This window comes from Phasianus colchicus, chromosome 5, assembly GCF_987193195.1.
Source record: "Phasianus colchicus chromosome 5, bPhaCol1.hap1.1, whole genome shotgun sequence".
Classification (NCBI taxonomy): Eukaryota; Metazoa; Chordata; class Aves; order Galliformes; family Phasianidae; genus Phasianus; species Phasianus colchicus.
Genome location: NC_143440.1, coordinates 47,119,119 through 47,141,044, shown reverse-complemented (window position 1 = coordinate 47,141,044; position 21,926 = coordinate 47,119,119). Strand labels below are relative to the sequence as shown.

Here is a 21,926-nt window from a genome sequence, read left to right as displayed (position 1 = left end):
CTGTGTTTGCTGTTTTTTTAATGTTTTGTGTGAAGGGCTGAATAATTTCACCATTTTAAAACACTTTTTGGCTTATTTTTTCTAGATGCATGAATACAAATCTTCAACCCATCGCATTTTTCGTTTGAACAACATAGCCAAAGCACTTAAGTTCCTGGAGGACAGTAATGTGAGTATTTCTAAAGGCAGTTCTTAATCTCTTCCCTGGATGTATGTCACAAATTGTAGTTGTAGTAATTGCAACTAGGGTGATGCATGGTATGTACATAAGAAGAATGTACTGCTTTTTTTTTTTTCACACTGCGATTTACCTTAGCAGCAAGGCTGAAAAGCCACATAAAAATGCACAAAGAGAACACCTACAGAGTCTAAAACAAGGATTATTTGTTCATTTCACAATGTAAAGGTTCAATAGGATTAAAGGACCAGGAATCCAGTATTAAAAGAAAATTAAAAGAAATGCAAGTAGCCTTTATGAACCGAGTATTAGAGGCATTATTTCAATTACTTTGAAGGTAGATGGCTTTCTTTCCTTTTATCAGAAATACTTTCAGTATTACAAATCATGTATTTATCTGGTAAACTGCTGCAGCAGCTGATCATGAGTCAAAGGCAAGAGAAAATTAAACCTGGGAACATGAGATAAATGCATGATTCCAGGAATCAAAACCTGGTAAGGATATGACTTTCCTCTTAGTTTAGTAGTGCTGCAACATCACTTCCTAAAATCTGACACAGCTGGAAGGAAACAAGCAAGAGCAGATCCTGTAGCTCGGAATGATTCAGTCCTTTTTGGATTTCTCCCATTAGAGCTTTCTTCCAAAGCATTCTCAATGTTACCTGTGTCTTAAAAGCTCTCTGCTCTTGCAAAGCTATGTAATGGTGTCAAGTGAAATCCCCAGCCATATGACAGCTTTTTTATATGGTATACTCAGATCTTTCAGAATGAGGAAGAGAAAAGTGGACCATACCCACAAAGAATTACAGTCTTCTTGTTGTACTGAAAGATCTTTCACCTACTAGCTGAAATAAACTTCTGCAACTTCTCCACGATATTGTTTAGGATAAAATGTAACTGATGATCCTATTAACTCCAGAGTATAAATAAAGGAGGGTTAAGCTTCATAGGCAAGAAGAGATCTGATGTACGTGTGTGTGTAGGGACAAAACCCTGCCTCACAGAGAATGCCAACTTGTTGCTTTCTTTTAATGTGCTTAATTCTTGCTCCAGAGATCCTGTAGTAGTACTCATCAGACCAGAGGGTCACTGGAGCACCATTGCAGGAATGAGTACGATGCGAAACATTAGTGAATATCTTTCAGCTTCAGAGATTTTGAAGGTTTCATCCTGTTCCTAGAAGAGGTTGTGAAAGGTCAGAAAGTTGTCTTATGTCTTCCAGATGTTGCAGTCCTCCACTGGGAGCTGATCTGGCCCTAAATGTGTAGGTCTACATGGCCTGCTAGAGAATTGTTAAGAAATATCTTACAAGTTCTTAGATTTCTCAACAGTCTGCAAGATTATGCTTTTCACACAAAGCCAGCTAAGGCCTGCTAGCAGATGAGATTTTTTCTTTCTGTTGATGTCAAAAGCAGCTGAAGCAGGTCTGATAGCCAGGACCTCACAAGGTGACAATCCCAAACTTCACTGAACAAGGCCAGGCAGGCAAAGCTCTGCCGAAACAACTACTTTTCTATTTATTTCTTGTTTCCTTAAGAGTAAGCAGCTGGTACCTTGTAACAATTAGCTCAGCTGGAACAGGTGACAAACATAAGCAGTAGTAAGAGAACAGAACCATCTCAGAACAGTTTAAGGATGAATGCTCATTTTGGACAATTATTAAAATGCACCAAGTTTTTAAAACTTTAAACTTTTAATGCTTTTAAAGCTTTCCTGTGACAATTACTTTGCAGCTGGTAAGAAAATCTGAGCCTTGAAATATGGCAGCCAGAAGTGTTCTCTTGCTGGGATTGAAAACTGTTGTGCAAACCACTAGATAAAAAGTTATTCTGCTCTCCATTTTTCAGTTTAACGAGATTTAGTGAGAAGTAGTGATGAAAGTGCCGGCAAAAAGCCTCAGCTCCCAAGACCTTCAGGGTTAGATATTAAACCAGAGTGGGTGGAACCCATCAGCGTATGCTTCTGTGGAACTGGGGCAGCAGGGTAAAGCTCTGCAAAGTGATTCATCACGTATGGAATTTCTAAATAAATGATAAATGGGCTGTATACTGGGCTCTGAGTGCCATGTACAGTACTGACAGCTTCCTTACTTCCTCTTTCCTTCATGAGCTTTGCCAAAAACAAGTTTGTCTAAGAGAATAACATTCTGTTGTTATGTGGAAGAAACTTCAATGTAAGAAACTCTAGAGTATGCTTGGATTATGCAAACATATCTCCTGCTACCTGATTTCATCAGAGCTCTTTGACAAGCAGCGTAAAGTGATATAAGCAAGGAGAAGGGAGATGCATAGCAAAACAGAAGTGAGCAGTTCTTACTATGATTTCAATTTTTTTAAGAGAAGTGACCTCAGTTGTATCCTTTTCCTCAGGTTTTATGTGCATTCCAGCCAACCTGTCACAATTTAGAAAGAGGAAGGCAGGAGGTGTATGCCTGCTCTCTGCTTGTTAAGAATTAGATCCACCAGTGAGGACGCTATCTTTTTCCGTATTTGTACAGATGAAATATATTTGTAATCTTAAATGTACAAATGAGCTCACTGCTGTTCTGCAGACTTTGCTATAGGTTTGGAAGGCTTGAGCTGAGAGCTCAGCAAGCAGAATGGCTGTGATCAAGGCATATTATCATTAAAAGAGATTTTAATATTACAGTTGTCTGGTTGGTCAACGGTGGAAGTGTTCCAGATATATCCAATGGTCTCAGGCCAAGCCAGTGTATATTTTTGTATTTATGTTGTTTCATCTGAATTTTTCTCTGAATTTATAATCTCTTCTACAGGTAAAGCTTGTTAGCATTGATGCAGCAGAAATAGCAGATGGAAATTCCTCTCTGGTACTTGGACTAATATGGAATATAATATTGTTTTTTCAGGTAATAAAACTCGAGTACTTTAATCATAAGTCAACAGCCTTCATGTTATCAATCTATTCCAGCCAAGTACTATTCTTTTAAAATTGATTTTTAATCCTAAAAAACATAATTAAGCTTGCTACATATGACCTTTTCCCTCCTAAGATATGCTAATTTTATACCTGCAGCTGTTTTCATGTTTTGGATCTGTTTTGGTGTGAATAGAAGGCAATTTAAGCCCTGATTTGACTTGGACCAGAATTAGCTTCAGATTATTCCTGTCCCTTTTCCCCTATACCTTCTCAGGACTCTGTTCCAGATTTCCTGGACCTGCACCAATGTCATGTTTGGTTCCAGGTTACAGTTCATTTTCAGTAACCTTATCTGGATCTGGTCTAACGTGGTGGCAAATTCCATGCAGAATCAGTGATTTCTGGAGATTTTCTCACCATGGCAGAAGTTCATGATTGATGCAGAGAGCCAAATGAAATATCTTGAAGAGCCTAAAGTTTTAGTCCTGATAAAACTGAGTTAAACCTGAAATCTAATTTAGCCTCGGGCTTAGATTCAAACTGCTTCCTAATCTACATATATTTTGAAAATAACCTTCTAGACAATACCAAATTTTAATGAACAGAGAGAGATGGAGGGAAGGTTTCTGCAGTTCTTGTAAGAGGCTCTAATGCTCTTTCATTTTCTTGGGCTCGTTTCTAAAACAGCTCTCTATTTTGAAGTGGCACGGGGGTTTCTCTGTGTGGCTGAGCACTTCAAACCAAACACCACAGCACAGCACCAGTTTGGCCAGATAGACTTGGCAACAGAACGCATGGAGGCACATGAAAGCAGCGTAGTGAGTACTTTGGACTCAGCTATCCATTCTGACCAAGGATAGGATGGGAATGCTGTTGCAGGTCACCATTTCTTAACATAAAATATTCCACTCAGTGAGCCCTGTGAAAAAAGAGAATGATTTCAGTTAAGCTAACTGCTTTTTCAGGATGTGGTTCTTTGATTTTTGTTTAACATGAATTTGTTCTGTTCAACATTAACCAATTCCATGCCCTTCCTGTTTTCTGGGGTTGCAAGCCAGCCTGCTGCAGCTGCCACGTCTGTGCAGTACAAGTTGAGAGTTGTTCAGCAATGGCCCTGTTATCTTAAAAGTATGCTGGTTTGCCTGAAAACAAACATTCAGTTTTCCATTCACTCAGTATTAAATCGGCGTTCTGTGCGTTTCACTTTTTATTACAGATTAAAGAGCTGACAGGCAACCTCAACAGGAACTCCTCCTCGTCCAGCCTCTCATCTGGACCCAGTGGGCCAGAGTCGGACACATCATACCCCAGCACTCCTAACATAGAAAGAAGCATGTCTGTCACAGTGAAGGACCAGCGAAAAGCCATCAGAGCCCTTTTATTCTGGGTTCAGAGGAAAACCAGAAAGTAAGCAAACAAGCTGTCATAAAAAACTGTGTCCCACCTGTCCTGTTCAAGCAGAAGCTCATCTCTCTTTCCTAATGTACCACCCTGGCAGTGGGTACTACTGGCTTTTAAAGTCTGCAGACATAAGTGACCTGCAGGTAGATGTATCATTGCACACGTGTCTAAAGCAACCATCTGACCTTGAAGCAGGCTGTGTTGCTTCGTGGCTTGATGTTAAATGTTAACTTGCACTAATCTGTTTGGCACTATTTAAAACAGGATTGTTCCCTCTTTCCCTCCCTGCAACTTCTGCACAGTCTATTAGATATCTTTTACTAATTAAAGGGTAGGCATAAATAAAGGTTGAAATGTAGAAGGGAAAAAAGCCATAGTGAAAGACTTCAACAACAAACAGCCTTTTAAATTAAGCAGCAGTCCTGAGGGAGTTTCTCTGTGTGCTGTAGAGTGCCTAGGACAGATTTGTATTAGAAGCTTTGTTTCTTCTAAATTAAATATGAAAAATGGTCAAATCTTAGATTGTTTCCTGAGAACACATTAAATTTGGGGTCCATTTCCATTGATCAACACATCTCTCTCCTCTGTAATAAAAAAGCAATTATTTCACCAAAACATTTTGATCGTTAACACCAGGCAGAATTGCTGTCAAGTTGAAATTTTTCAGTGTAAGATATCCAGTGCACACATAAATGCTTGGCATATATTTTACATTTAAAATTATCAAAAAGGATGATTGCCAGAGATAAAAGCATGGGTCAAACTTACTAATAAATGTAGGATAGCTGTATATTCATCATTTTTGTCAGTTGGTAGATTTGCATGTCCAAATCTGCATGTGAGCACAAATGTTCTACATAGAGAGCTAAGATACAAATTTACATCTGAAGTGTTTGGTCCTGTGGACCACATCCCTGGATTATCTCCAGTGGAGGTAATTGTGCTTGTTGTGCAGATAAACTTGTTCCATTGAGATCCGTAGTTAATTGCTGCTAATGCAGACCACATAGGAAGCACAGTTTTACTCTCAACTTAATGCTGATAATGACATTAACAGGGAGGAGGCGCAAAGAGAATGAGAAAAATTAAGGTCTTAGACTTCTTATCCTAGTCAAGGAGTACAAATTGAAACATTTAATGGAGAAAATTGCTCTTGCAACTGAGCTATTAGAAGTGTAATAGAGTCATTACAGTTGTCTTCACCAATGACTTGTGCAGGATTTTCTATTCTGGGGCAGCATTTCGTTGCAAATTTGTTTTTTTTTTCCTAACACACCTGTGATCTATCCATATACTTGCACTATTTGCATTAGGCAAAGTACAATTTTCTGCTATCAAAGCCAAATACATAGGAAAGTGAGTCATTTATGCTTATGTTTTTTAAGTACTTGGGTGTTGGCAGTCATCCGAAGCCATGGCGTGAGAGTGCTGGAACACAGCAGAAATGGGAATCGTAGAGGCATTTGGTTTTGTGAATATTAAATGTGGTTGCTGAGTACTCGAGGGCTTTGTTTTCACTAGCTGCTTCTTATGAGCAGGTTGATATCAGTTCTTGACTGCACTGACCCAGTCTATGAATCCTTGTATTTCATGGAAGTATTTTGTGCCTTTTGATTGATGTTGTGACTTTGAAAATGGTGATGCTTTACTTTGGATTTTTAACACAACTGCCATGTAAACTGTATGTAATTCTGTTTAGATACGGTGTTGCAGTTCAGGACTTTGCCAGCAGCTGGAGGAGTGGCCTTGCCTTCTTAGCTATCATAAAAGCAATAGACTCCACTTTGGTAAACATGAAGCATGCATTGGAAAAATCAGCTCGAGAAAACTTGGAGGATGCTTTTAGCATTGCACAAAACAAGCTGGGTGTTCCTAGGCTTCTAGAGCCAGAAGGTAAAACATTTACATCAGCATTATTGGGTAACATTCAGACTACCATGAATACATTAATATTGCATTGGCATACCTACCGCAAGCCTCCCAGTGATTGGATTGTTGATGTGATTGGTGTGTGGTACTCATTGATATGAAAAAAAGATTTGGTCACTGGCTGGTTGTCACGTGGTTCCAGTCACGCTTGTTCAGATACCTTACCATAATTTTAGCTATGTGCATTGGTCCTGGTTAGTGATTAGATGCTACATGACATCGATATTGCTAGTGGGCATTAATCACTGCCCTGCTGAGTGGAGAGATGTCTCAATGCAGTAGCAGCATTTCATAATGCCTGCGGTCCATGCAGGCAAAATGTCACTTCAGGTGACGTGTGTGAGTCACCACACCAGGAAAATGGGTAGAGACCTATTCAAGTGTGTTTGCATTTCCCAGTTACTCTTCTACAATTCATGTATATAGTATGTATATAAATACGTGTATGCAAGCATATGTAAGTGTACAGATAAACATATGCTTACAAGTGGAGCTGATTCTTACCATGCTTTCTGCTGAACTCTATTATGCAGGTGTTAAGCCTTGACTTTATGACTGAAAGCACAAACAACCAAACTGTGCTTTATGAGTCACCTGTTAGAAGAATAGGTTCTGCTAAAAATGAATCTCTGTGCTGTCACTCAACAAGATCACTGTCAAGCGATAGCAACATATATATACTGTAAATTACACTTTCCAGGTGGATGAAAGTGACCTTGGTCAGGGTTCAATATGTGTTTGGAAACAGGAAATAAAATTAACGTGAACAAGATGTTGAGAATTCTTTATATTGTAAACAGTGAAAAGGATTCTACCATCTCTAATCTGTCAGCAAAAGAAAAGTGTTTGTAGCTGCTCATCGTAAAGGCAGATAACTGTCTGGCACTCTGTGCCTCTGCAAAACTGCTTTCAGGCCACATGTGCTGACATGCTGTACACCTTCCCCCACAGATATAATGGTGGAATCCCCAGATGAGCAGTCCATTGTGACCTATGTGGCCCAGTTCCTTGAACACTTCCCAGAGCTGGAGGGAGTAAGTGTTTACTCTTATGCCACATCCCTTTTTTATTTGCTTTGGTGTAATTAATAGGGACAGGTGTTGTATTTATCTTCTAGGTTTCTTTCTGAGCTGTTTAAAATAAGCCACAAACTCAGTTGTAATTTTTCTCATCTTTGTTAAGTCCAGTCAAGTGAGATTTCACTGCAGATTGCTCAGCTGCTTCAGATAGAACTCTGCATTTAAACATTTACATCCAATTATAGCTTTCAAAGGTTAGAAATATTTACATAGGCTCTGCTACTTTGCCATAGATATTTCAGAATAAAGTGGAGTTTATCCCTTCGTCTGTGATAATTTATCTGACCTTCAATTTGATTTTGAATTCAAGCTTCTCAAGTATGAGGGTCACAATCAATTTGAATTTAGCAGATATTGTAACAGATACAAGACATTACAGGCTGAATCTTGTCAATAAAGCTGTCAAAGGCCCTCATTTGTAAGCATAACATAAATTACACCTTAAAGGCCAGGGCTTTAATAAAAAACTTATCAAAAGCAAAGAATTGAGGAGCAGACCTCAGCAGGGACTGACAAATGTCCTTTGGACAAAAAGAAGATAAATTTAAGATGTAGCTAAACAATAGGAGACTTTAAACTGGAGGGGAAATGAGAGGTCCTAGGACTTTGGGAAAAGACCTGCCTAAGATGAAAAAGGGTTCTTGGCAAACTTGGTTTAGTACAATCTTTTTGATCTGAAAGAGTTTCTGAGGGATTTAGTGACCCTTGAGTATGTAGGTAATTTTTTTGGTGCTTGATTGCATGCACATAAGTCATGATTCCTACATGAGAGCTATTCCTTCTCATTTCATTCCTGAAAGTTCCAAGTGTTATTTTGTGTCATAGCTTATAAAATTGGTGGACATTACTAAAATCACCAGAATTAAAATTACTATAATAATCTAATTCATGAGTATTAAATTAGATTGCCATTAATATTTGTTGGCCTTAAAACTTTTGGACATTTTAATGGCAAAAAATAGCCTACCTATTTATTTATTTATTTATTGTGCACTTGTTAGGTTTACTTTACTGCCAGGTTTTGGGATTGAAATAAAAAACCCAAGTCAATTCTTTCCACAAATGCAGCAGGGAGAGATGAAAATATTAAGAACTGAGTGGTAGGCTTTTCTCCACTCTAATCTTCCTGTACAAGTGGCTTCTTTATATTGAGCTTTGTTCAACTCACTTTACTTGCTGAATTCATTTGCCTACTTTTAAAATATGTGAGTAATTCATTGGCCATTTGCAAATTAAAGGGGCAGTGAGTTAGTTTCTGTATCACTTGGGAGAAGTAAAATGATATGTGAGGCACGATTTGTTTTTTAATGGTGTATTGTTACTTATAGGAAGACTTTACAGATCCTGAGAAGGAGCTTCCAATTGAATCTACGTATGTTCACATCAAAGACACGCCTTCAGAAAAGGAAAGCAAAATCTTGATTTTAAGGGAAAGTGACAAAAATATGTACACTGTTAATCATGAAAGGAGTCACCCTGCTCCTCCAAAGGTTCATATTCATGATACCCCTGAGAGAATTCTGTCAGAAACTGTTCCTGAAGCATGTAATGGCAAATTGAGTCAAGTGTTAGATGATTCTCAGGAAATCTCTGAAGGTGAGCCACGAAGGCCTACTTCACTGAAAATTACAGGATCTGTCAGTTATGAATCAAATTCCTCCTGGGAAGTTCTTAGTGATAAGTTGATGCCAGGTGATGGTGACATATCTGATGATCCACTGAAACAGAGTGATGACCTTTCTCCAGCTGTTCTGACAGATCAGAAAAATTCTGTTGACTCTTTTGAAGACTACTCTGAAGAATTAACAAAAGAAACCTATACTGAATATGACAATGAAACAAAGAGCCTTTCAGCCAATACTTCTTCTTTAAGTCCATTGTCTTGGACTTCAGGTATACTTACAGATGAATCTATAAATAAAGTAGAAGAGAGCAATTCCCAAAATTCAATTATTTTACCAGAAGTTACCTCTAAACAAGAAGATACGCATAAGTATGTTCTTCATCTTTTAAATGAGGATGTACTGAAACAGCCAGAAAATGAACATACAAAGCAATCGCCTGTTTTGGAGACAACAGAAAATAACCATTGTTCATTGAATGGTTCTAATCTCAAAAGCCGAGAAATATCTACACTGCTAGAAACATCTGATGACTCTCTCTCAGATGTGCCCAATAATGGAGAAGACTCAGACAGTTGTGATGAAGATGAGTCTTCAGCAGAAGTGCTACTCAGTTCTTCAAAAGTGTCTGTAATCCCCCATGATCTCTTCTATTATCCACATTATAACGTTCCCATATCAGCAGTTTTGGATGCTTATGTTGAGCCTTGTCTTGAAAGACATGATGCTGAAAATGACAAATATTTTTCTGAAACAGTAACAGATATATTACATGAGAAAGGGATACCGGCACAGGACTACAAGGAGGATGCTCCAGAGCCAGGCTTAGGGAATAATCATGATGTCCCTTCATTGGAAGTAGGTACTGAGAATGGAGAGGAGGAGACAATAAATATAAACGGCCATAACAGTTCTTTCTATGAAAAAGAAGTGCCATTACTAATAGGAGAGATAGAAATTGAAATAGACAGCCAAAAAGCCACCGGCAATGAAGATTCCATAATTCTGCAGCACCCTGAGGTATTTAGTTTTTTATTTGCTGTATTTCTTTATGTATGTATGGGAGGTTAGTGCCTGAACTCACGGATTTCCTTTCACTTTGCATGCCATTTGGAGAAATAGATAAAATGTACTTGGTTTTCTGCCTCGTTAACACTGTTTCTCACAGCCCTCTACTGGAAAGAATGGAATTGCAGTTCCATGAAAAGATCTGGCATTAACAAGACAGATTGAGCAGTAATAACACTGCAGAAATTTGAATTTTACTCATGTTTTAAAGTATTTTGAAGCCCCTTTGTAGCTCCTAGGCAGAGAAGATTATGACAGAGGGTGTTTAAAATAAGTTTTAGTGAAATGAACAGGAAGTAATATTGTTGATATAGAAAGGATATGGGTAAAGGAATTTTCTTTTTTGTCTGAATCCAGATAAGTTTGTCTGTGAAAACAAACCAGTTTGAGTAGGTTAAGTCATGTGAGTAAAGTGCAGGCTTATCTAAACTGGAGGAGAAAGAAGGGCAATTTCTGGTAATAATTCTGTGGTTTGGATTTAGGCAAAATTGTATATCTTCTTGGAAACACTGATTTTGAATTGGCTTACACATTTTCTAGCATAGTAGTGACAGTGTTTTCTGGAATGAATATCCATTTAAGTACTTGAACGTTACTCTGTTGCGTAAACTTGGTTTGGTCCTAACATTTATTAGGACAATGAAGTCAAATTGCTGTTATCTCCAACAGGCTAATTGGAAATAGATTTTACAAAAAAGAAAATCGTGCATTACTTGAAAGAGCTGAGTCGTGTCATGATTTCTTATGTTTAAAGAACTACCAACTAATTGCATGTAAGCTGATCTGATGATACTTTACAGCTCAAGGTATTCAAAATTATTTTCAAAATTTGTGTTTTTTTCTCTTTAGTAACACCCTCAATCTCATACTACATGTAATGTAGCATCTGAGTAAGTTACGCCACTGAGGTATTTAAGAGGTTGGGGAACCAGTCTTGTCTGATGCAAAACATTTCTTATTTTCAACAGGCCATAGGAGACAATCTAGTTGACTTTGCAACAATGGGAATAAGACTGGAAGAAAGTAGTAATGGGAAGGAAAAAAAGGAGAATATGATGGAAGCAGAAGACTTACAGATCACAGAAGTTGGGCATACTACACTGTTAGACGAACTGGAAGAAATTGCTAATAGCCAGGAGTTGACCAGGTATTTCACACTGACTTTGTCTGAAATGCATCTGACTGATAGGAATGATGCACTTCTAAAAAATTGAATATTTCTTGTGGACTTCTTCTAGGACTCATTGGCTTCTTTCTGTGTTTCTCTTAAACATATCAAGTGGTTTGGTGCAAGTGGGGCGTGATTTGACTTTGCTGTACAAACTTTGCTGGAATCCCAATACATTTTAACTTTAGATGAAAGCATTACCTCCTTTGTCAGGCTTGTGTTCCCTGTCGTTTATCAATTCTTTTTTAACTACACAACCATAAAATCTCACCTAGTTATAAGACTTGCTTAAATCTAGATGATGTAAAAGGTACAAAAAATGTATCAAATAATGTTTTCAAAGAAAAAAAAAGATTCAAATTTGAGCACTTGGATTTTTTATATATATATAAAAAAAAAACACAACAATTTAAAGTTTCCCAAAGTTATTGCCTGTAATGTTAACAATAAATTCAAATCCATATACTAAAACACACAACAACACGTTTGTATTTCTGTGTAGCCTAAAACTAGTGTGCATAATTGCAGTGAATTCAAAGCAAAACTTCATGAATTAAAACACTTTGCTTTTATGTACGTTCCAGAACTTGTGGCAATGATTCCAACATTTTTCTCCGAAAAAGGTTTCCTGATACTTCTGAGATGGTAAGTTTGTAGAAATTGAACTTTCTATCACTATTTCATGATTTCTCCTGAACTCCAAAAGTTTAAATACTGTAAAAGGTTCTGCTCTCTATAAAAGTTCTGTGATAACACAGAAGCCCAGTGTTTTCTAAAAATTTTAGTGCTTTAATCTATAACAATTTAAGCTATTCTTGAACTCTTCCAAATAAATAAAATGGCATCTTACTGATCCTTGGAAAAGCCCACAAAGTACTACTTAGTATTCCAATTAAATATACTCTAACTTTGAGGTTTACTTTGTCATCACTGTATAGCTGAAACACTTCACTTCTTTGAAGCTTCCTTTATTTGCAGATCCAATTTCTTTTAGTTTATGCATTTTGTGTATGCATGTGAGCATCCTGGTCAGAGCCTTGCAAAAATGTGGAGTGTCTTTTGGATGCACTTTTTACCAAAGAGGCTCTTTGCCTCTTCTTTTGTAGCAGTGATGTAGTGCGTTCTCTGAATAACAGCAGCTAGCCCTTGAAGACATTTAATTGTAATGTGAAACTGCATCCTTTATTGCAGATGTAATTCATATTGATTTCTTGAAAGCACACTATACAACTGAGCTCTGGATGCTTTTTCTTTTTTAACTCATAAGGGACAGCAACAGCAGTTTGTGTCTGCTAAGCAAGGGTAGGAATATGGTTTTTCAGCACAAAATAAAATGTGTGCCTTCTTCGATTTGTAAAGAAAAGTTGCTGACAATATTCAGGGAAACTAATGTTTCACACAGGTGCTCTGCTTTTGCAATGCTGTCAAAACCAACAGAAAGTTGTATGAATGAGGAGAGTTCTTTGCTTTTCTGATTCTGTACCAGACTGCGATGGGGGATGCATGGGTATGGGATAAATTTAGGAGCACATTTTATTTTATTTGAGTAAACATTAGACATACTTTGCAAAGAATGTACACACGACTACCATTGTGTGAGAGACTGATTTTTTTTTCTTTTTATATCATTTGTTTTTTGGTTACTTGTTTGTTTAAGGAAACCTCTGGTAAAAAGGATCAGAAGATGACAGAAATGGGTGAAAATCTATTGATCGCTGGGTGAGTAGTTCTTCAAACAAAATCTTATGCAAAAAAATCTATAACTTCTAGGTAATTTTGTCAGTATTACAAAGGGATATAGAAATTAACTGTAGTAGTAGACCAGTGGTACATCTTACATAGTAGCTCAATGTCAATATTTCCCATAGGTGTAAGACACAAAACTTCTTTGCTGCTCCATCTCTCTCTTTAACTAAAAATGCCTTTTCTTGACTTGAGAGGAAAGGCAAGACTGTGAACTCTTTCCCCACATGGTAGATATTTCAAACTGAGAAAAGAGTGGGAAGACTTCCTGTGTGAGGCCTCTGGCAAGTTTTCCAAGTTTAGAAAACTGTCAAGACAGTGTTTAGCACCATCAGTTCTAGGGAAAGACAGCACTTAGCAGAACTCTTGCCTCTCCTAGAGCACCTGTGTGTTTCTACAACTTGTGTGTGTGTGTGTGTTTAGTTTGAGCTTATGGTGCTGTGGTGGATCCTGAACTCAAAATGCGTATCCTTTGGTATGAGTTTCTACATATCTATTTAAGAAATAAGCATTACCTCACTTGATTACTTTACATTTTCCCTCTTGATTGGTACTGAATTAGTACCAGCTTGAATTTCTAGTTAAAATGATGGCTGCTTTTAGCTGCAAAAAGCATGCAGAATAGCAAGATCTACTGCCCTGCTCTCAATTATGTTTCCCTTAAAAATATATATATGAATAGCTGTCTCAGCAGTCTATAACCACTGCTTGTTTGCAGACTGCTGCTATTGAACACATTTTGTGTAATATTCATACAATAGTCAGTACATTAATTGAGGGAGCAGGACGCCCAAGCCAGAAAAAAAACTGTGGTTGTAATTCTAGAGTTATCCTGGAAACTAACAACCTGAGTTGTTAGTTTGTTTCCTGAAGTCTAGGGCTACTTGTTTACCCTTCTGTGTATCTGACATGAGAAACTCTAAGAGTAGCTGGTTTGGAGACAGTATGTCAAGTCTGATACACTGTATAAATAAAAGGTGATACAATTGTTGCTCAAAGCCATTGCTTTGTTTATTGCTCTGAAAGTTAGAAAATGAAGAAGTATCTTATTGACCAACGAAAATCAGCTTATGTCAAATGAACTGTTTCTGCTTGTATTTTAACTACCTGAGATCCTGTCCAAGTCTTCAGAGTATTAATTGCTGTTTTTAGAGTCCTTAGGAAACACCTGCTAGAGCACATTATGCATCCTATAGTGTAGCTTGGATCGCAAACAAGTAAGTTGAAAGAGGTGATTAAATTGCTGTCTGTTAGAATGCTCTCTGATCTTTAATGTAAATGTTAACAGTTTTTCCTGCCTCTTAACAAATTCTCTCTTATTTTTAGGATGAAAAAGGATGTGGAAATACGTGAGACTGCAGCACCTCCTTGCCAGACTCCAAGCGCTGAGCAATCAGAGCTACTGTACTTCATCATTTTCCTCTGGGTGCTTGTCTACTGCCTTTTAGTCCTTCCACAGCTTTTTAGCTTCAAAGTGTGATCTCTGTGAGGTGTGTAAAAATAAAAGACGGTGGCTTGATTGCTTTGTGTATCTACATATAACTATGTTATTTCAGGTGAAGCACAAGCAGAAATATAGGACCTGGTATTTGTATTTACTATCAGGTTCTCCTCGGTTCCTCTATTTTTGTGCTATGACAATGTCTAAGCACATTTTATAATATGACAGTTGTGTAAATATATATAAAAATGACCTGATTCAGTAGCTGCAATTTTGTACATTTGTGCCTTGCTTTATAAGATGCTAAATAAAAATGGATAATTATCAGTAGAACTATGAACAATTCAGAGCTCTAGTCTTCAAAAATTATTCTTCTGGCTTCATTTACCTGTGAAGGGTCCAACAGCAGTGGAAGACTTGTTGTTGGCTTGCCCGTGGATCTGGCCCTCCTGCAAGAGCAAGGCTTGAAATGCTCTTTTTCCATGGAGTTCTTTGAGAGAGGTGGAGGTAGAGCAGAGTTGGAGTTGAGACATTCTTGCTGCAGGAATTTAACTATAATCCTAGTGGCAATCCAGTGGAACAGCAAAATCAGGTGGAGGGTTATTTGTGGAGGGATTGTTTTTTTAGGATGTAAATTCATTTTTACTCTAAACCTGTTATGTTTAAATTGCAGGAACAAGTTGGGTGTGGAGCAGTGGGGGATCATGTGAGAAATCTTAATCCAGAAATTTCTGTACAGAGTACCTGAAGAAATACACTTTGTATGTTACTGATGGTGGCCATCTTTGAGAAAGATCAGGAACAGATAGGTGGTTTTTGTTTGTTTGTTTTTAATATTGTAGCCTACTGCTTCTGAGACAGCATCTGATTCTTTTTTTCTGATGCTTTTGCTTACCAGATCATGTGATCATTTCTGTCTTTTAAAGATACAAAATATGACAGGTAGTCTAACTTCTAAGGCTACTGTTGAAGCACAAGTGCATTGTTATGAAAGGGTTAGAAATATTCTTTAAGTGTATAAATCAATGACAAGTGTAAAACTCAATATAGATAAATGCTGACAGCCTTTCTTTACTCTCTAGTATAACTGGATAGACTTGTGTGCACAGACATAGTTAAGCCATTTCTACCTCTTAACTTTTAGCCACATCAGCTATCACTTTAGGCTTTTTGATTTAGGTTTTTAGCCAGAGGAAGGTGTACCAGTGCACTACAAGGTGAAAGAGAAGTCTTCAAATTCAGTTCAATTGCAGTAATTTCTTAGTTGTCAACGAAGATTATCTGGAGTTCAATTACAGTCTTTTTGGAGAATTTTACCACTATCAGAGTTCAGTCAAAGAGAATCATTTCTATTTTGTCTTCTCTCTCCTAAGAAAATGAATTGGAAGGAGAAGATCTTTGGATTCTCTCTCCTAAGCCACTGACATCCATAAAGAATGGAAGAGTGGGCTATTAACTTCCAAGAAAGAATCATTTTTTTCTTCCCTCTTGCTAATAGTCAGTGGCTCAAGCAGCAAAACGAGCAGTTTGAATCTGAGAAAGTATGCAGCCATTGTCTTGATCATTTCATCTAATCTTTAAGCTAATGTATACTTTCCAGCCTGGCCTGAGAAAAGGAGGAGGTAGCTTCTTCTTTTTAAAGTTGATGAAAATAATACTAAATATATCCATTATACTTGGTATTTGGCTGCTTTCTACATTTGGATTTACCTGTTTTTTTTTTTATTTTATTTTGTTTGTTTTTGTTTGTTTGTTTTTTACTAAAACAGAAGCAGTCTACCTTATTCAGCCATTTTGTGGGTAAGAATATCCAGAGTAATAGAGTTACAAATAATACTGCTGTAGTCAGCTGACTGTGGAAACAGACTGAACTCCCAAGGAGTTCTGCCATTATCTAGAACTGAAAAAGAAAAAAGAAAAAACAAAAAAACAACAACTGCATGAGCAGCAGCAGCTCCCCCCACTTAAAATGACATGTAAGCCTGCATCATTCTTCCACGCTTCAAAATCCAATCCCTCAAGTGCCCTCCCTGTTCTGTAAATTTGCTCCTCGTTGGTCTTTGTGTGCCATTCTTAGCTTACAGTCTAAAAGCCTGACTGTGAAGCGTTCATTGCAGCAAAGGGTTTTCTAATGGCTCAAAGACTGTCTTGAGGCATCTGAGATTTTAAAGGCTGGTGGGCCATCTTTTATCTCACCGAATAAGGAGGATTTTCCTGGAAAAAAAGCCTGGGTTTTTGAAAAGTGCTAAGCTTGAAGTGACCTCATTTGATACTTTGATTTAGTAGCAGAATTCAGATATATATGGGTACTGATCTGTTAAGACCATTTATAAAACCAGTTCATGTTGAGCAAGTGTATGCATAGTAAGGTATTGTGAAGTGTAAGTGTTGGGAAGTGCTTGTAGATTACTGGATAAAAGGGTGTTTGGTGTTCAGAGAAGCACCATTACAGGCTGCAAAACATCTGTAACAGGATGTTTCAATGTTACTGCTGTTGTATAACTTAACTGCAAAGTGTTTCATTGCAACTTTATAGAAAGTGTGATAAATGGTTTAGTATTAAAGACAAAAGCCTGCTAAATGTTTATGGGACAGATGTCTTACAGCTGAAGAAATGAGTTAAACAGTCACTTAATCTACAAACTGAAATGAATGCAGCCTTTGCCAGGTTGTAGGAAATGATCAGGGCAAGTACAGATTGCAGTTATAAAAGAAAAAGAAAAAAAGACAATCACTTTTTCAATGCCGTGAATATTTTTGATAGATTGAGCTCTAAAATGTATTTTAATTGAGTTTCTAGATTATAATGAATGTGTCTACAGAATTTTATGCAAAGCTTCAGAGTTCAGCTGTTTTAAAAAGATTTTTTTTATATAGCGGTGATTATTTTATCTATATATTTAATAGAACTGTAAAACCATTTTAAGAATACTTGTAAAACTATGTGTATGTGATATGATTATTTATTAATTATGACTCACGAGAATGAACATTGAGCTATGCATCAGTTGGATCATCCATTTGGAAAACGGAAACTGCAGACAGAGGAAGAGCTCTTGCTGAACAGTAGACTTGAAAGACGTGGGAAATGATTTGAATACAACTGCGTGATTCTTAAAGCTGCGTAGCTATATATCATTTTGTGATGTTAACTTTCAGCTAAAGTTGCAAGTTATATTGAGTGATTAAGCTTCTTTCTTCCATTAAAACTTCCTGAGGCTGAAATTTCAACATGTTAATATTTGGTGTTTAACTCATTTATTTCCATTACATCTTCTGATGATGGTCACTATGACTTCTTTATTATATCAAAGTAGTGAGCCACTGAATTTATTGGGGCCCAGGGTTTTTTATTTATTTACTTTTTTTTTTTTTTCCAGAGCTTTTGGTATCCATCCTCACATTATCAGAGCTTTTAGAAGAGGAATTTGGCCAGTGTATGTGCTCTCATATTCAACCATCTAAGGAGATAATTAGTGCATTATCACTTACATGTAGCTTTAAGTACTTGGGAGTCCCTTCTCACCAAGCACGAAAATGAATGCATCCAGTGATGTGTTCAGTTCTCGACTTCTGTGAAAGTCAGTGTGACACATCTGTGTGCTAAGCACACGCTCCAGGATCTGGCCCTGAGGGGACTTCACTTCCATCACATAGGCCAGAAGTAGCCAAAGCCTACACATTGCCTTAGGGCTAGGTGCACAGACAATGCCACAGACTTCAGTTAACCCCTTTAAATGCATCGCATTTGTTGCACAAATTATGTAGGACCAATCCCCTACTTCTAGGAAGATACCATCCCTTACCAGTTTTGACTATGAAGACAGCAGCAGGGAACAAGTGGCTGGAACGCAGAGTGAGGTCACAGGCTAGAATGTGCCTGTGAAAGTTCCAAAACCTCCACAGCCAAAAGCTCTGACCTGACAAAAGTCACCCCCTGATTTCCACTGGGCAAGTAGATGGTGAACCTGAAAGAAGGAAAAAAATTCCTAGATGTTTATATTTCCATGTTGTGCAGTTTTTTTGTCAAGTAAATAACGTCAAATTCTTCCCCACTGCATACCACTGATGATGCTAATTTATATAGACGCCTGACTGATGAGTGTGTGTATTCCAGTTTTGTACATAAGCAGGGCATGCATGAGTTCAAGCTGCTACCCCACACCCTGCCACGGTGGAGCTACGCGTGCCAGAGGACAGGATTTATATGCACATTTAAAGGATATCGGAAAAGACATATTCTGAATGGGAAAGCTTGCTTACTCTGTCCGTCTCTTGACACACCGCTCTATAGCTCACAAAAGGCAAAAAAAATTAACCTTTTATTCTCAAGTGCCGTGTCTGTTTCAGGGTTATCTTAACTGAAATTGTGGAATAGCAAAGCATTTCTTTCTTCCTCTGAATATGAGACATGGAAAGCTCACTTCCACCTCAGTGGCACTTTTGATGACTCCTTTTCAGACAGCTGCTACTGCTGATAATGGAAAATGAGAACGGTGTTATTTTCTCACCATGAGGGGAATGTCTAAGTTTATGTCTCTGGAACATAAAATTGGCCCCTGGGTGATTAATACAATTCTTTCCTCATGAAAAGGTTAGAAGGGGCAATAAAAATAATTAATTCGACCTCAGTGAGAAATAGTAAAAAATAACATTCCAAGAAAGGCTGTGTTCAAGTCAGGTAATATTTTACTGCCAAAGTAGTTTCATTACTTTCATTGGGCCTTCCTGGAATCTCTTTGATTCACGGAATTCATTTGCTCTGTGCCCAAGGAACCATTCAGACAGTGCAGCTCTGATCCACAGCTGTCACTAGACTATAACAGATAATCACCGTGTTCACTTAGAAATGACTGGTCTAATTTAATTCAATTAACTTTCAACGTATGTGCTCTTCATTTTGTAGAGAAACAACAGTTGTGGTTTTTTTGTTTTTTGTTTTTTTTTTTTAATGCTGAATAACTTTTAAGTATTGTAAATCAAATACATCTTTTTATTACAGTCAAAAGAATTCAACCTCTGCTTTTGTATTGAATGAAACATGTTTTAGTTTCCATATCACTTCATGCTATTTTATTCTTCTGTGTAAAAAGCCAAAAAAAAAAAAAAAAAACCACCAAAAAACAAAACAAAACAAAAACAAAAAACAAAAAACAAAAAAAACCCCTGTTTTACCCTGATCGATTTTACTGTTCTTATTAAAGTTCTTTAATTTAAAACAATCTATAAAGTTCTAGTTTGTTAAGGAGTTAACTAGAGGCATTTATAAGTAAGGGATGTCATAATTAAAAAACGTTACCCTTTGGCAAGTGGTAAGAAGTGAAGGTTATTTAAATGAGAACAAATGCAAGGAGGACTTGCTTGGTATCAAAAGGCTGAAGGAGATGCGTTTTTGTGTGTTTTAAAATACATTTCTTCTAAATGCTTCCAATCAGTGGTATGTATTGAACATTTGCACTTGTTGCTCAAAGCTAATTTTTGTGAGAAAGAAATGTATTCTTGTGTATAGTTGGTACAATAGCAAAGAAAATGTTTCTAGAAACTGCTACTCTGTAATAAGATTAGTATTTACTAGTGAATAGTTCCACTTTATTTTATAAGATCTCCAGTTTTGAAATAAATGGACAGGCTTCCTGTACATAAACTGCTACCTGTGAGTTTGTCCTTTTCCTCTCTGTATATTGTCAGACACTGAATGTCAGCACAGATCACCATTCTGTTCTTATTTTGCATTTTAGTGCCCAGAAACTGTACTCACTTTTTGGTAGAGAAGATCTCATCAAACAGAGCAAATTCATAAAGAGCACTCTTTTTTACCTACCTAAAGAGTGGCTTTTAATTTTGGAGAAGGAAGCCAAACTTTTATTCCAGTCAACAAACAATAAACTTAAAATTTTCATGTTGGTTATTTGTTACTTAATTTCTTAACATGTGGAAACTGGTATTATAAAGGTAAGCTTTCAAAACCAGTTGTGCTGAATTATATATTATTCTTAATATTCAGTTTATCTGGCCTATTTCTATGTAAGAAGCTAAGTGTTAGACCATGAATTAGTAACTTACTGGGTGCAGAACTGATTCATATTTACTATGCTCCTTTCCCTACACCTCAATTCCCTTTGCTGTGTATGAGCAAAGGAGAATAATCAAAGTACAACAGAGATATAAAACAGTTGACAATCAGACAAGTAATCTGCCTCCAGAAATACAGAACTAACATCATGAAACTATATGGGGAATGGAGTAGAAGCACTTATTTTCTAACTAAACTTAAAGGCTAATAGGTATCATGCTTTAGGAATGGTAAATGCTCCTCTATTCCTTGCTACAAAATCAAATCACCTCATACACTTTCAATGTGTTTCACACAAATCTTGTTGCTGCTGGTACTTACTTATTGGGCCATCCTCCCCCACATTAGTGCTTGTAGACAGTAAGAGAATATTCATAACGCTATTTGACAATTTGGGAGGAGTATACATTTTTACAGGAATATAGATTCCAAAATGTAGTTCAATTGCAAACATGGCAAGAGTAGGAATTGTTGGATTTGGTGTCTTTTGTACTACCATGGGATATAAATCATCTTGGTTGCAGCTGCAAAAATAATCTCCTTTATCCTTTCTGTGTAAACACAGTTTTTGTAGCTCAAACAAGATGCAAATGATGCAGAATAGGAAACATACCTATCTGGATTATGACAGCAATACAGACACGCATGGGTGTTATTTCAGATAAGGAACCAGTCTGCATATTGTGCTTCTGTAGCAGCCCAGACCTACTAAGGGCAATCTGTGGACATAAGATTTATTCTGGTTGCTCTCTCTGCAGTGCTTACTTTACCTGACTGGTAGGTAAATGCTAGCAGAGGCATGGGTACCTTCAAACTGCTGGGTAGATATAACAAAATCTTAGACTTGAGCTGTGAATTCTCTTAAAACAATGATAACACGTAGCCAGGATAGAAATAACAATAATTTTTTTATTGAATGCTCTTTGTACTGATATGACAAGGACTGTTTCCACTAGAGTTAATTACAATATTTTATGAAATGCTTTCTGATGAATAAGTCTGTTCCATGGTAAGACGGTACCACTGGCAGTTCTCCGTGCTCCCCAAACCATATGATTTACCTTGGAATGGGATGTAACATATGATCAAAGCAAAATGTATAGCACCCTCTGCTGCAAATACTTTGAACTGATTATTTTTTTTGCGTTACTTTTATGGCTGATCTGTACCCAGGGGAACTGATTTATCATTTTGCTGCTATGTATTTTCTGCAAGTTAGCAAGAATCATCATTACTGTAGTTGCTAGGTATGTTTATATTTTACAAAGTATTATTTCTTGATTCTCAGGCAAACGAGCATAAAAATGTGTATTTCAAGCTATTGAGAACCGTTTTTAATTATGC

The 21,926-nt window shown here is 37.1% G+C and overlaps 1 protein-coding gene across 1 annotated transcript in view; it reads left to right on the top strand.

The window, feature by feature from the left end:
- CLMN (calmin) overlaps nt 1-14,587 on the top strand; it is a 66,385-nt gene extending 51,798 nt beyond the window's left edge. The window contains exons 4-13 of the mRNA XM_031593042.2: nt 86-169; nt 2,955-3,047; nt 4,275-4,465; nt 6,159-6,352; nt 7,340-7,422; nt 8,796-10,109; nt 11,126-11,304; nt 11,910-11,970; nt 12,983-13,044; nt 14,395-14,587. Coding sequence (XP_031448902.2) covers nt 86-169; nt 2,955-3,047; nt 4,275-4,465; nt 6,159-6,352; nt 7,340-7,422; nt 8,796-10,109; nt 11,126-11,304; nt 11,910-11,970; nt 12,983-13,044; nt 14,395-14,548 — 2,415 coding nt within the window. The 3' untranslated portion in view covers nt 14,549-14,587. The remainder of the gene's footprint in view (nt 1-85; nt 170-2,954; nt 3,048-4,274; nt 4,466-6,158; nt 6,353-7,339; nt 7,423-8,795; nt 10,110-11,125; nt 11,305-11,909; nt 11,971-12,982; nt 13,045-14,394) is intronic.
- Nucleotides 14,588-21,926: the final 7,339 nt, after the last annotated feature.